Source organism: Ostrea edulis, chromosome 1 (genome assembly GCF_947568905.1).
Source record: "Ostrea edulis chromosome 1, xbOstEdul1.1, whole genome shotgun sequence".
In the NCBI taxonomy this organism is placed as follows: Eukaryota; Metazoa; Mollusca; class Bivalvia; order Ostreida; family Ostreidae; genus Ostrea; species Ostrea edulis.
Genome location: NC_079164.1, coordinates 97,317,528 through 97,332,172, shown reverse-complemented (window position 1 = coordinate 97,332,172; position 14,645 = coordinate 97,317,528). Strand labels below are relative to the sequence as shown.

At 34.6% G+C, this 14,645-nt stretch overlaps 1 protein-coding gene and 1 non-coding gene across 3 annotated transcripts in view; one reads left to right on the top strand and one right to left on the bottom strand.

The window, feature by feature from the left end:
• Positions 1-7,213: 7,213 nt before the first annotated feature.
• On the bottom strand, positions 7,214-7,285 carry Trnae-cuc (transfer RNA glutamic acid (anticodon CUC)). The gene has a single exon. It is a non-coding gene; the product is annotated as a tRNA-Glu (tRNA).
• A 221-nt stretch (positions 7,286-7,506) lies between these two features.
• LOC125671976 (probable E3 ubiquitin-protein ligase HECTD4) overlaps positions 7,507-14,645 on the top strand; it is a 69,030-nt gene continuing 61,891 nt past the window's right edge. For both annotated transcript variants that reach the window (XM_056139525.1, XM_056139524.1), the window contains exons 1-2: positions 7,507-8,309; positions 10,675-10,913. In XM_056139525.1, coding sequence (XP_055995500.1) covers positions 7,642-8,309; positions 10,675-10,913 — 907 coding nt within the window. In that variant the 5' untranslated portion in view covers positions 7,507-7,641. The remainder of the gene's footprint in view (positions 8,310-10,674; positions 10,914-14,645) is intronic.

The following is a 14,645-nucleotide window of genomic DNA, read 5'->3' as shown; positions in this document are numbered from 1 at the left end:
CTGATTGCAGACAAGAATAGATAAGTTGATGCCCTCCTATCAAGCAGTTCATAATATTAATATATACAATAAAATAACCCAACTGCTTAATACATCAGTTTCTGAGACAGCGGATAATGACAGTGTTGTGTGAATACATATAAAATTGTAATCAAATCAGTATAATTATATAGTTTAGTAAGTACAGTATGCAAGTACATGTACATGCAGGATCCAGTTATTCTGAATGTTTTATGCTAATGCAGGGAGGTTAGAATAGAATAATTATATAAATGAGAACAATTGTACGAAGTGTTAAAGAAGGTATGAATTGTTGACTTGATGGGGTCACCAAGGGACAGTGCCTGTTAACAGTCTGGTAATAAATTTATTGTACCAGACTGTTGGTCTTGTACTTCCAGTAATCAATACAGCTTACAAGTATGGCAAGCCCTTTTACTATTTATTCGTAAAATAAGATATCTCTTTAAATAAGAGAGATATCTCTTTTGGTTAAAGAGATATCTCTGTAAGTTAGAGAGATATCTTTTTATGCTTGGGAGATATCTCTTTAACCAAAAGAGATATCTCTTTAAACAAAAGAGATATCTCTTTTGTTTAAAGAGATATCTCTTTACATTTGGGAGATATCTCTTTACGCTGTGGTTGGGGTAACATTATCAAGTTGCCGAGAGGCGAAATCTAGTCTAACTCGCATATTTCATCAATTTATTGTGTTCGTTTTTTGCCGAAGAAAATCTAGATGACTCGGAAATGGGTCACATGCGGTAAACGCAAATTGCAGCCATCAGGGTGTTGCTAAAACGCGGAACGGAAAACGGAACGGAACGAAATTTAAGAATGAGAATGATTAAAGGACACATCTCGTGTTTTCAAAGTATACAGAATTATATGCATTTTGTCTTCCTTATGCTTATAGAAATTAATTGTAATAGTTCGTTCACTGAAGTATTGCGATAATTTGCCACAATACGGACTTAAATCTAAGCCCCGATTTCAAAAAGCCTAGTTAATTAGATAGGTAGTCACGTGGTACAGTGACGTCATATGCGACCTTCGTCGATCAATTGTTGTAATAGTAGTGTTAGATATTTTTAAAAACTCGGGTTTTAGGGGCCTAATTTATTTACCATGGATAACATTTATTTCGATGTTGACAAATTCCCCGAGTCTTATATCTTTTAGCCACCAATGCGAGAAAAGCGAGTATGAAATCTGCATAAATTTGCGAGTAAATAATGTTTACATGGGATCACTGTCTAAACACTATTTGGTAATGCCATTTCTGTAAACAACTGTAATTAGCGCTGTTGCTTTTCTAAAATAAACAGTGCAATTATTATAAAATTTATTTTTGGAGAAGTTAGATAGGCCTAAATTATAATACGATTATGTAGCATTGACAACTAAGCCTACTGTCACGGGTGCATTTCGGGGGGAAAAATAGAATAAAAATGATCAAACTTATTGTGAAAATCACAATACTTTTAAATTATTTTATTCAAGCAATTTTATTAATCATTATATTTTGTTATCTACACGTTGTTACTTAGGAAGTGGGAGCGCGGCGTGCTGTTGTTGTAAACACGTACGCGTTCCTTTAAAAAAAAAAATGAAAGCATTATAATTCAATTCAAAGTTGGGAAATATCATATTTTATTATTTATAATTGAAAGTTCTATTATCTTTTATCTTTAAATTTCTTTTTTTAAAACTACCAGTTGCATGCAACTGTTTTCAAATCTTCTCGCTCGAGGTCGCATATGACGTCACAGGTAATGGCGCGTAAAATATCGAAGAAATTATGCATATCGCAAGATTTGAATTTCATCGCTATCAAACTCGAAAACTACGCAAACTGTTTCTTTTAAAACACATGTAAAGTAGTTTTAGGCATGAAATGAATTAATTTTGCTGAAAAAATTAAAAAGTTTAAAAACATGCGATGTGTCCTTTAATGTAGATAAGATAACGGTAAAAATCGGGGGGGGGGGGGATCATTTTGATTAAAATCAACAATTTGGGAATTGTTTACAAGCGATCAAACAACTTTATCTTAAAATTTTACATCATAAATTGATTAAGCGAATTTAGTTAAACGTTAGTATAAGAATTTACAAAGCATTTTACGAGAATTTTGAAATTTCGGCATTGACAGAGGTGTTAGCGAGCAGTGACACCTATGGGTAGAAAATGAAAAGAACACACGTGGTTTATACTCCCCTCCCCGTGGCAAAACGTCATTAACGCACATGTACATGTATTTACACATAATACCGTGTATGTGCATGTGTGTACTTACAACAGGGGGTGTGATATGTATAAAACAATAATAATTCATTATCTTATTTAGTTATCGCAGTTATGGAATAATATACCAGAATTTTTAAAATATTACCCAACATTGGAAACTTTTAAATCCGCTTATCTTAGAAATTGGTTTTTTTCGGGAAATTAAAACCATATAGATTTGTTTTTGATTATTTTCCGTTTTATTTTTATTTATTTATTTATTTTGTTTTATTTTCAGTTTTAAATATGTAAATAGCATACATGTTTGTATACAACATACCTTCATATACTATTTTATATTTTATCTGTATAATACTGCTGTCTGTATATATGTTTTCAGCACCACAATGTAAACTAGTTTTAAACTAATTGTGCTATCCTGTTTAAATAAAGGACATTATTATTATTATTATTATCTTATTTAGTCAACAAATTAAACATCTTGGGTTTGATTTATTATTTTTTAACTAACAGGAGACTTAGTAACCGCAGCACTCCAATCCTAAATAGGGAGGACTTCTGGCAGTTAATTTCTAAACTAAATACTTGTATAGCTTAACATTTGGATTAATAATGAGATGACTTTTAATTCCATTCAAGCATAAATTCTGTGTTAGCTTTTTAGTTATTTCATATATCATGAAATAAATCTGTTAATTCCTCTTACTATTGGTCATAAACTTCACCCTAGTTACCATTGGTTTTGTTTCAATCTTTCTTTCGCGCTGTATCTCTTCAGTTTCAACACTAATCCACAGGATATCGGTAAATGTACGAACTTTCACATAGATTAATCCCAAATAAGGCAAAACTTTTTTCTATACCGGACCCGTGCGCTTTAAAATTTGATGTGATACATAAATGTATAGTGTACCAGGTGTAGAACTAAATTCAAATTCAGTTATCTTATACATATGTAGTTCGATTAAAAGCACCTTCGATTTAAAAAGGCTATGTTTGGGGGAAATTGTTCAAAAAATTATTTTATCTTTTACAATGTTGTTTTCGGGGGGTGTACATTTTATTCATTGGATGGGCTCTTAAAATCGTTTCTTACGATACCAGCCAGAATAAAGTAATAGGATTTGAAAGGGGGTTCAATTATAATTCAAGTCTTTTTCAGTATGTTATCTTATTCCTTATTCATTTTTTTCTTCATTTGTGAAACAACGTACTATCAAAATCTGGGGGAGGGGGGGGGGGGGGGGACAAAGCCGGATGATGCCAACAGGCGCTTGCTTGATATTTTTAATAAAAAAATTACTATGCAAATTATTAAGAAAGCGCCTGTTGGTACATTCATCCACAAAATACACCGTGTAAAAATACATACACTCTGTAATAATGCATTAGTATGAGGTATCAATATGAAATGGTGAATTCTGAGGATGACTTCCTGTTCTCTCTGTAATTTCTGCATTTCCTTGCTCATAATAAGCCTTTTGATTTTGCAAAATGCTGAACTCTTCATAACATTATTGCACAATATATTTTCCGTTTTCCGTTCCGTTTACCGATCTCTTTAATTAAGTGAAGGAGATATCTCTCAAAGTAAAAGAGATATCTTTCAGAGTAAAATAGACATCTCTTTAAGTGAAAGAGATATCTCCCTAATTGAAAGAGATATATCTCTAAGTGAAAGAGATATCTCTTTAAGTGTAAGAGATATCTCTAAAAGTAAAAGAGATATCTTTCTAAGTGAAAGAGATATATCTCTAAGTGAAAGAGATATCTCTCTAAATGAAAGAGATATCTCTCTAAGTGAAAGAGATATCTCTCTAAATGAAAGAGATATCTCTCTAAGTGAAAGAGATATCTCTTTTTGAGGGAGATATCTCTTAAGGTTAAGAGATATCTCTCATTTTAAAGAGATATCTCTTAAAATAAGAGATATCCCTTTAATATAAAGAGATATCTTATTTTTCGAATAAATAGTAAAAGGGCTTGCCATATATATACAAGTGTAAAACAAAGCAAATGTGTACAATGCAAAGACATGTACTTGTAGTATCACATTCCACTGTTCAAAATCATCTTACTGAATACAGCATACAAGTATATTACGTATGTACACGTAGGATCCAGTTGTTCTGAATGTTTTATGTCTAAAGCAGGAAGGTTAGAATACTTATATAAAAGAGAATAATAGCGTTATGTGGGAGAGAGAGAGAAAAAAACAACAACAAAAACATGATATGTTGATCTGATTACAGGGAGCACCAAGGGACATGCAGTGAGCTGTTAACAGTCTGGTAATAAATTGTTATACCATGCAGACTGATGGTCTTGTACGCCCAGTGGCTAAGACAGCTTACAGGGGAGTGTAAAATATGAAGAAGAAAGAAAATGTGCATAATGCAATGAAATGTAACATCTGTAGTATTATATCCCACTGTTTAAAATCATCTTTACTAATTTGGATGAGGATATTTTCATCTTCATTGGTCATTAGCCAGATAAGCTTTTGATCAATGTCCATCTTTACAAAATTCTTACATGATTTGTCTATCATTTGGAATAAAATAACCCTTTCTTCTGATAAATGACTACATAAGAATAAAAAATGTTTTGTCGTCATCCACTGAATTGTTGCATCTTGGGCAAAATCTCTCGTGTCGAGGGATTTTTTTGGTAACGTCCCCTTTCAATGCAATGTTTAGTCTATGAGCTGATATACGGAAACGTCTCCTTTGCTCAAATTTTAAATACAGTGAAACACGGGAGCCCCCCCCCCTCCTCCTGGCTTTGCCTTGAACTCACTGGGTCTATTTAAAGTGGCCCCAAAGACCCCCTGTCATGCCTCTCAGATTTTTCTTTCCACCATTCTCCTCCCACCCCCACTAAAATCCTGGATTCGCCCATGTTCTATTTACATTTGCCATTGTTTTACCCCACACTCGCACGCACACACACACACACACACACACACACATAAAAACAAACATATATACATACATAGACGTGCGCGCGCACACACATACTAACAATAGGCCCATCTTATCGGTCATCTGAATATTAGTTAGAATAATCATTAGCACTAAGGGTTGAAAAATTCATAACAATTTTCCTGTTCTGCATGATTATATAAGCTAAATTCTAATATAAATCATCGAGATGTATTCGTACAACACATATGACCCTGAAAGTGCCCATATTAATTAAAGACTTTACTGAATACAACATGTGAAAGGTGAAGATAACGAACAGCGATCAATCCCACAAATCCCATAAGCAATACAAAGTAAATAGTTGGGCAAACACGGACCCCTGGACACACCAGAGGTGGGATCAGACAAACACGGACCCCCTGGACACACCAGAGGTGGGATCAGACGAACACGGACCCCTGGACACACCAGAGGTGGGATCAGACAAACACGGACCCCTGGACACACCAGAGGTGGGATCAGACAAACACGGATCCCCGGACACACCAGAGGTGGGATCAGGTGCCTAGGAGGAGTAAGCATTCCCTGTCGACCGGTCACACCCGCCGTGAGCCCTATATCTTGGTCAGGTAAACGGAGTTATCCGTATGAATCGGTATGAAACACGTTAGACAAGCATGTGACCCAATGATAAGTTGTATTGGCAAACTAGATCGTTATAATGACCTTTGAATTTGCGAAATGCTGACTTTAAATGAGACTGTTGAAACCCCTGTACCATCAACTTGTTTGTCAATGCTGAGCCTGTCCCGACTCAAAACCCAACCACACGCAGATCAAGCCCCTGCGCATCGAACCAGCCGAGCGACATTAAAACACCACGTGCAGGTGAGAATGGTTATACTACCGATAACACTATATATTACTATTTTGGACTCGAATAGGAGTCAGAACCCTCTGATTGCGAAATTCACAATTTTGGCACACCCCTCTCTGCTTTTCCTTAATATACATTTAGTTTTTAAATCGTATCACCGTCCCATGGGGATCCGGGTTAGAATAGGTCCTCAGTACCAGTGGCGGATTAAGAGGGGGCGCAGCCGGCGCCCCCCCCCCCCCCCCCTAAAATTTTCAAATTTAAGGTAAATCGCGGTATCTTGTTTCGGATAATGTACTAAACGATAAAAGAAGCAATAATTTCTTCTTCCACCCCCGGAGAAATAAATGACAAAATCCTTTGATTTCTTGAATTACTTTATTGGGAGAACCTAATTTTTTCCAAAAACTCCTTAAAATTTGGGTAATTTGATTAATTTCACCTTATCAAAATTATAGAAAATAGTACAAATGACTTAATAGGAGAAATATTTCACTACCTCATGAAGTGGCGCCCCCCCCCCCCCCCCCCGTAACCACAATTCCTGGATCCGCCCCTGAGTACCCCTTGCTTGTCGTAGAAGGCGAATAAATGGGGTGGCCCTTCGGATGAGACCGCAAAAACCGAGGTCCCGTGTCACAGCAGGTGTGGCACCATAGGCGTAGCTTGGGTTCGAATATTACCGAGGCAGGGGGTCTGGGGGGCTGCGCCCCCCCAGAAGCTATCGACATTTTAACAACGTAAAAGGTGTTTTTTTTTTTTTTTACCGAGGCAGCTGCCTCGGTTGCCTCAATGGAAGCTACGCCACTGAAGATTATTTGGACAGTTTTTGACCCGCCCCGAAGGCCCCAGGATTGCAGAAGCAATCCATGTCCCACTTGTCCCCAATATGCTCAATACTATTGAAATTTTTATATAAAGACGGGAAGTCAAAGTATGTAGACTTGTTTAAGTTTCTAATAACCAGTGTTCTCTTTAACAATACTTTTTAATAATGCCAAACATTAGTGTCATTATGGTAGAGAGCCAGAGAGCAGATATTTAGATTTCTTAAAACACAGTTAAACTTGGACGAAGTGATAAAATAAGACAGCATAGACTTCAGCAAGATTAGGTCTAGTATTTAACATGAGCATCTGAAGAAGGAAAAAACTGCTTCCCAGACGGGGAATCGAACCCCGGCCGCCGCGGTGAGAGCGCGGAATCCTAACCACTAGACTACCTGGGACGTTGTCATTATGGTAGAAAATGTAATTTATATATCTATGTATTACCAGATTGTTAGCAATGTGAAATGGAGTAAAAGAATAATTATTTTAAAAATATCATATTAAGAATCCTTTCCTTTATTGATTGACATGACAGTAAGTCCATTCAATCCACTTTCCAAGAAATTACGCATCGATATATTTCTAGATCTAAGAAACGTTTTCAATGTATACTGTTTTCCAAGCGCTTTAGTGACGAAGATAATGTTGTATTTTCATTTTCATGCAGAAGTCAATACAGGAATATATTTAGGCATTCGTAATTTCCAAGACGATGCGTAATTGAGGATTTTCACTCGTAGACATTGCAAAGACAATGTCTGGGAGTTTACAAGACAGCTGCCAATGGTTGTCTGTAACAGAAGAAACACTGTTTTTGCATGATGGGTTGATAAGGGTGACGGATTTGGTGGAACTTCCTCGAGATGTCAACAATTCTCACGAAGCGGATAATGAAGTTATAAGCTTTGATTTGAAAAACCCGAAAGAATTAAGTAATCGTCTTCTTGCAGTGTGTGGAACACAAAACAATGCATACTCAAAGCTATTAGAATATCGTTTGAATGCATTAAGGGGATATTGGAATGCTCAAAGACAAGTTGTCCTTGATGAACAAAATGATAGAGAGGCCTCGAGCAATGAAGAGACGCTTGCCATACTTAAAAAACAAGGTTTATACAAAGAACCAGAGCAGGCGTCCTTTTCTACAAGGATCAGTGTGCTGCTTGTTTTACCATTACTACAGTCTCAGAGCAGAATAGACTCTAGTCTATGTGGCGTTACATCGGAACTCCTTTTGAATTGCCTCAGAGACTGTGCCCCTCTTAGTCTATCAAAGGAACCAGGAGATTGTTTAAGAGGTCTGGAAAATCTTCTTTGCAGTTGGCTTGGAGAGAAGACGAGTGATGAAAATGTGAGAGTTGTGGAGGACCCACATCAGCGAGAAATTATTGCATCAGCATTAGTTGCATTAGCATGTGCAAGGTAAAAGTCTTCAATTTATTGGAATAAATTTTTTTAGCATTTTCAAGACTTCTAAATGGCACAGTCAAGTTCAGTTTATTCCCTCAAACCATTATTGGTACATGAGATACATCTTTAATAGTAACATGTGTATACATTAATGAACAATGGTACAATTTCTGTGTTAGCGCTAGCTGATCGCCACTTTGCCAATGGCGAAAGTAAACTGCATGTGGCAAGGTAATTATTTTAAAAAATTGAAGGGGTATTAATGCTTTGTACCAGACGTGCATTAAGCAGGTTGGGAACACTTCCCCTATTGCGAGATATTCTTTGATATGATTATCGAAAGACAGCCCGAGTCGGTGATAATTGGTACATCACTACTCTCTACTTCAAGTGAGAAGAAGAAAAAGTGCTAAAATGTCTAATATTTCTGCAAATATATTAATCAAAACAAAAACATTCACAATGTGTATTGGATTTCAGACTGCTTCCCTCTTACGCAGCAACTTTGATATGCAATTTTTTGAAGTTCTATGTTGTCAATTTCATAGAGACAATTCGCATCATGTTGAGTGTGTGTCGCACTTATTCAGTATTGCACGGGATTTGCCATTATTTTCAATAAAGACACCAAAACACCTGTTTATGGTAATGTTTATTCTCTCGCTTAAGAGGGATAATTGCGATTTAGCGAGAATATCTTGCTATAGGGGAGGTGTTCCCAACCTGTTAAGGTCCAGGGGTTAGGCAATATGTAAATAGTTGACAATCTAATAGTAAATGGTATTTTGTCAGAAAATTTGCTAGAGTACTCTGCATAAAGTTGTGACTTTTCTTACAAACACTGTGACCAGGTTCCTGTCTTGAAATCATGTATCATAATTTTACAATGTGTTTTCACTATTTTTTCCTCTTTTTATTGTTGTCAATCCTCAAGTGGTGATGAAAACTGTACATGTTTCAGTGTAATTTTGCAAATAAAAATCTTTGAACCATATATATGCTATGTGGCTAATGAATATATGCTATGTGGCTAAGGAAAATTGGACCCAATTAGCCACAGTGGCTAGAGATAATTCTACACTAGCGCTAACACAGGCAATGTCAATATATGAAAAGAGACATGACAAAAAGTAAAATATGTATGTGTAAAATATAAATTTTATCTAGGAATCAAGGAAAGACAGCATCATAAGTTTACAAAATAAACATGCAGTGTTTTTTCAACATTTTTTCTGTTTGAGTTATTAATTGACATCAGTTCCGTAAATTTGATAACATTAGGTCTTTGGGAGTAATGCCAATAATTGCCCAGATAATCTTATATATCAGTTGATACTTTACATTCGAGAATAAAGTGAAACTCGTTAGCAATATGAGTATTATTACAAAGTTTTTCAGAAAGTGGTATCCCATGCTATCTCCTTAGACGATTTGTAACTTACAAAATTTTAAGAATATTAAATTTTATTATAACTTATTGAATATCATTTTCAAAAACTGAATTTTTATTTAAAGATTCTGTACACATGTCCTTTTGAAGAATTATTTACATCACTGGACCATTTTTGATTATTTTTGTTTAATAACAGAAGTTATCCATTTAACATTTAAAGATCCTTCATGCACACAAACGTTAGAAAAGGAATATTTGTTGCTAAAACAATCTTTGCAGTAATAGGATTATATTGAAATAATGATTTTGAAAAATACTAATTTAAAATTGAGTGAAACAGTCAGCAAGGTTAAAGTTGCTTAGATCTTTTTAAAAAAAAGAATGATAATAAATTCTAAATAAATTGATATAATTCAGATCATCTTTGATATTATGGTAAGAACTGACTAGGGGTGAAACGATACAGTACCCTCTCGATTCGATTCGATTTTCGATACTTTAGTCTCGATTCGATGATCTTAGACTCAATACAATGGCATGTACCAAATTCTTTATAATGCTAAGATTTTCTTATGTTTCGTTGTATTTATTGCTCTCTGCAAATAAATTCTACATAATGTAAAAACGTTTAACATAAAGCAACACACTTATCACTTGTCCTATAGCCGAAATGTCACCATACCCAGGATTTAAACATTGAAGGTGCATTTTTCAACTCAACTGCGTCCATTTTGATACAGCAAAGTTCACTCGTATGTTGATTGGGCAATTTTCAATTCCATTGGCTAATCAGAAACTGTGTTATCAAGAGCAATGTGTACTATGATTTTAGAACCGTATCGAACCGAAACAGACCCCGAATAAATCTAACATCGAATCGAGACCACTACATCGCGATTCGGCCGCATCGCGATGCATCGTTTCACCCCTAGAACGGACATTTTTTCGCTATGTTTATTTGATTAGAAACTTCATAATTTGCAGGGGACACTTGAAAATATTTATTCATGCTGTACACTTACTGCAAAATCTTCAAAATCTTGAATCCCTTCAAGCCACTGATGTTCTTGGAAAATTACTGGAAACAGAGGGAGGGCATGGCCAGCCCACCTCAGTATTGGGAAGTAAGCATATATTGTGTTGGGGCTTTGAAGACCTGCTAAGTATACCAGAGAAAGAGAATGCAACAGGTTCTTCAAATGAGAAGGAGAAAGAGAAACCAGGTAATGATTAAAGCACCTAGAGAATGTTGGAATATTCATGATATAAAATAATGATGAGGCACAGCTATCATGGCTATGCTCGTTTCAGAATATGTAAATAGTTTTTGTTTGATATTTGTTTTATGACTTAATATCAATTGCAGATTACATTATTAAAACAATTTGGGAGTATTGCTAAAGCCCCCCTCATGTGGAAGAAGAATTTTTTTTTTTACTAAGGGTCATAACTCTTGTAAAGTTTATTTAGTAATCAAAACATAACCTGTAGCAGGGCTTGAAACTAACTTTTTATGTCATCAGTCCAGTCTGACTGATAGGGTGTAATTTCAACCAGTCCGCAGAAAATTTACTAGTCCACCAGAATTTTCCAGAAATAAATAAAAATTTTGTAAATGTTATTAAAATGAAATATGTAATTTAACTTAATATGCCTCACACAATATTGTAATACTTATGTGAGATTTATATTATGCCTGATATCTACAGAGGAATGCCAAATGCGCATTTAAGATTCATAAGAATATTTTCCAGAATGACGTTTTAAAAAATTGACCAGTCCCATCGGACTGACTGTAACAAATGTATGTCAGTCCGCCAGACTTTTAACCAGTCACAGACTGACGGGCATATGTTGATTTCAAGTCCTGTGTAGTTGTACACTAGTTTCATATCCATTTCTCAAAGCATTAAGAAAAAGGTACAGATGATACAATTATCTCCTACAGATAATACAAAGGACTATAACTATTGTAAAAGTGGGTCAACTGGGATGAAAATTTAATTAGATTTGTAGCTACTCTTCAGGCCTCTTTACAGCAAGTTTCATATCCACGTCTTATTGTCCATCCAGAGCATTTCTTTAAAAAAAAAAGTGAATTAAATGAATTTATGTAAAGTGAATTAAATGAATTTATGTAAAGTGAATTAAATGAATTTATGTAAAGTGCTATAGATAAAGGTTAATCAATTCATGAAAAGTCAAACTTGGTTGAAAGTTGTTCTTCAGGAAACTACATAGCAAATTTCATGTCAGTACTTTTTAAAAAGTATAAAGAAAAATAGTGGGATAATGAAGTGGGACAGACTGACTGATGGACAGACAGACAGAAGAAGCTGATTGTCCCCTCTTTGACTGATGAATGGACAGACAGACAGAAGAAACTGATTTCTCCCTCTTTGACTGATGAATGGACAGACAGACAGAAGAAACTGATTGTCCCCTCTTTGACTGATGAATGGACAGACAGACAGAAGAAACTGATTGTCTCCTCTTTGACTGATGAATGGACAGACAGACAAACAGACAGAGGAAACTGATTGTCCCCTCTGATTACGCATTAAATCTACTGACTAATGTGTTTAAAGGGTTTCACAAAAAATTAAGGTTATATGTTATCACAAAAGCTCATTTTAGGGAGTTTGTTATTTGCTTTGTAAACAAAGCACGAGGTATGTCATTGTTTACAAAGTTTTCAAAAGAAATGGATATCGATATAAGTTTATTTTATCTATAACTTTTTGGATATTCTTTAGGTGAAATGTGTCATCTAAAAGTTAGAATTGTCACTGTGCAAAATTAAGATGCTTTAAATTACAAAATTAACAGTTCATTGGTTTGTTTGTAAACATAAAAAGATCCCAGTCTTTGTAAAAACATAACACAGTTTAATAAGGCTAAAATATTGCTTTTATCCTTGCATTCACAAGGTCCAAATTTTGGCTATCAACATTAAATGAGTTAATGTTTAACATCAAAATTGAAAAATCATTTTGTTCAAAAATTGTGAACCAGTCCCTTTAAAGGAACAAATGAAATGTTGGATAATTATTAAAAAATTAATTAGGATTTAATAATTGAATTATAAAATGAAAGCTGTAAAAAAGAGAGATTTTGTATGAAAACAAATAACATTTAGATTTGAATGCAACCTTTCCCTGAAGCACAGAGAAAATAGTGTATGTAGACCAGAAATCAATACGGCTAACAAGCAGGATTACTTAGTATAGACTGATCACAAGCATTCCACTCACAGCAGGAAGGGGGGACTCTGGGACAATTTACTAAGTACATCATTAGATTAAACTTCAGTAAATGTTATGATAGGTTAACAATCAATCTTTATCATAGAAAGATAAATGTGAAGTGGCTTTGTATATTTGTGGAATGGAAAATAATAAAATAATGGCAGAATTATTTTGATATGATATACAGTAATTAATTTCTTTTTCTTTGAATGTTTGAAAAAGTTCAACTCCCAGGAGTGTATTCTGTAGTTTGTTTGTATATATGTGTAGAAACATGTGGAAAATGCAGTTGTGGAGTTATGTCTCGGTAGTAAAAAAAAATAAATATCAACATGATCACTTATTTGGAAAATGTATCTCAGATGCAGCATCCGACTCATGAGTTGTGTGCATCTATGAATGCATCATTCATTTGGAAGTTTAATCCATGTACATACAGGTAGCCCAGTAAATAGCTTATTGAAACTGGAACTTTCAGCTCCAAAAATCTTAAACATATAGAAAATACAGGTTAGAGGTCATGCAGGGTTGTGAAAGGTTATATGTACATACATATTCTATTGATGAAGTTGGAATCAAATACAATATAGCATTATAGCTTACTGGAAATAAACAAAATGGAAAATGTTTACCACTCTGTCAACAGCATCATTACAAGGGGTATGGTAAAAGCTCTGAGGATATCTGGTGCAGAGAACATTGCAAGGGGTATGGTAATAGCTATATTGATATTCGGTCCAGAGAACATACCAAGGGGTATGGTAATATAACTTAAAGGGTAGTCGAGGACTGGAAACACTTAAAGTTCTCTCCCAAAAATATTAATTATATTTTAAAAATTATGTATTCATATTTGTTTATTCTTTGTTCACACATTTTTGGTCAAATTGATTTACAATTGATCATTACATTCATGATTCTAAACTATAATTTCAAAGTGACTTGTTTAATAAGTGTATTTTCTAGACAAGAGTGTGGGAACAACGCGTTTTCCTCTCAGAACCCTTGAATATCAGCAGAGCTAGTCATGATCTCATACGTTTTCCTTCAACACACACATTATTTGAGTTTACACAGGGAACCAATTTAAAACTGGTTATTCACTACAAGAAAGGATTGCAAGTCTATGTCACAGTCATTCATCCTCATAGGATTATTTGACCTTTGAAAGATTGTTATGGATTTTTCAATATACTGCAATTGCATTGCATATTGTTGATAATTTGAGTATTCATGGGCTTATTTGCTTTAACATTTTTTGTCCAAATGCAAGTAATGCAATATCTTTTCACTATATTTTCTTGACATATGAATGAAAGTAAACAAAAGAAAGATATACATGTATGTAATAAATCTCTGTGTTCCTTCACACTTACTTGTTCTCTCTCAGATTTGAAATTTCCCATTTTAGTGGAAGGTTTGAGAAGTTTTAAAGAAAAATGAAAAAATAGAAATTTTTGTGAGAAGGTTGACTGCCATTATGTTTAAACAATGACTACTAAGTGTGTGAGGTTGAGTGGCATTACTTTGTTAAAAGAAAGTAAAGTTAGTCTTAAAAAAATTAGTCTTTTTGGGGATCCAAATTAAACCCTTATCTTGTAGAGACCGACCCATGCGTATTGTATAGAGTTTGGAGTTAAATGAAATAGAAGATGAAGCAGTTTTAAGTATAGTTTGTTGGAATATGATATGTAGCAACATCCTTTG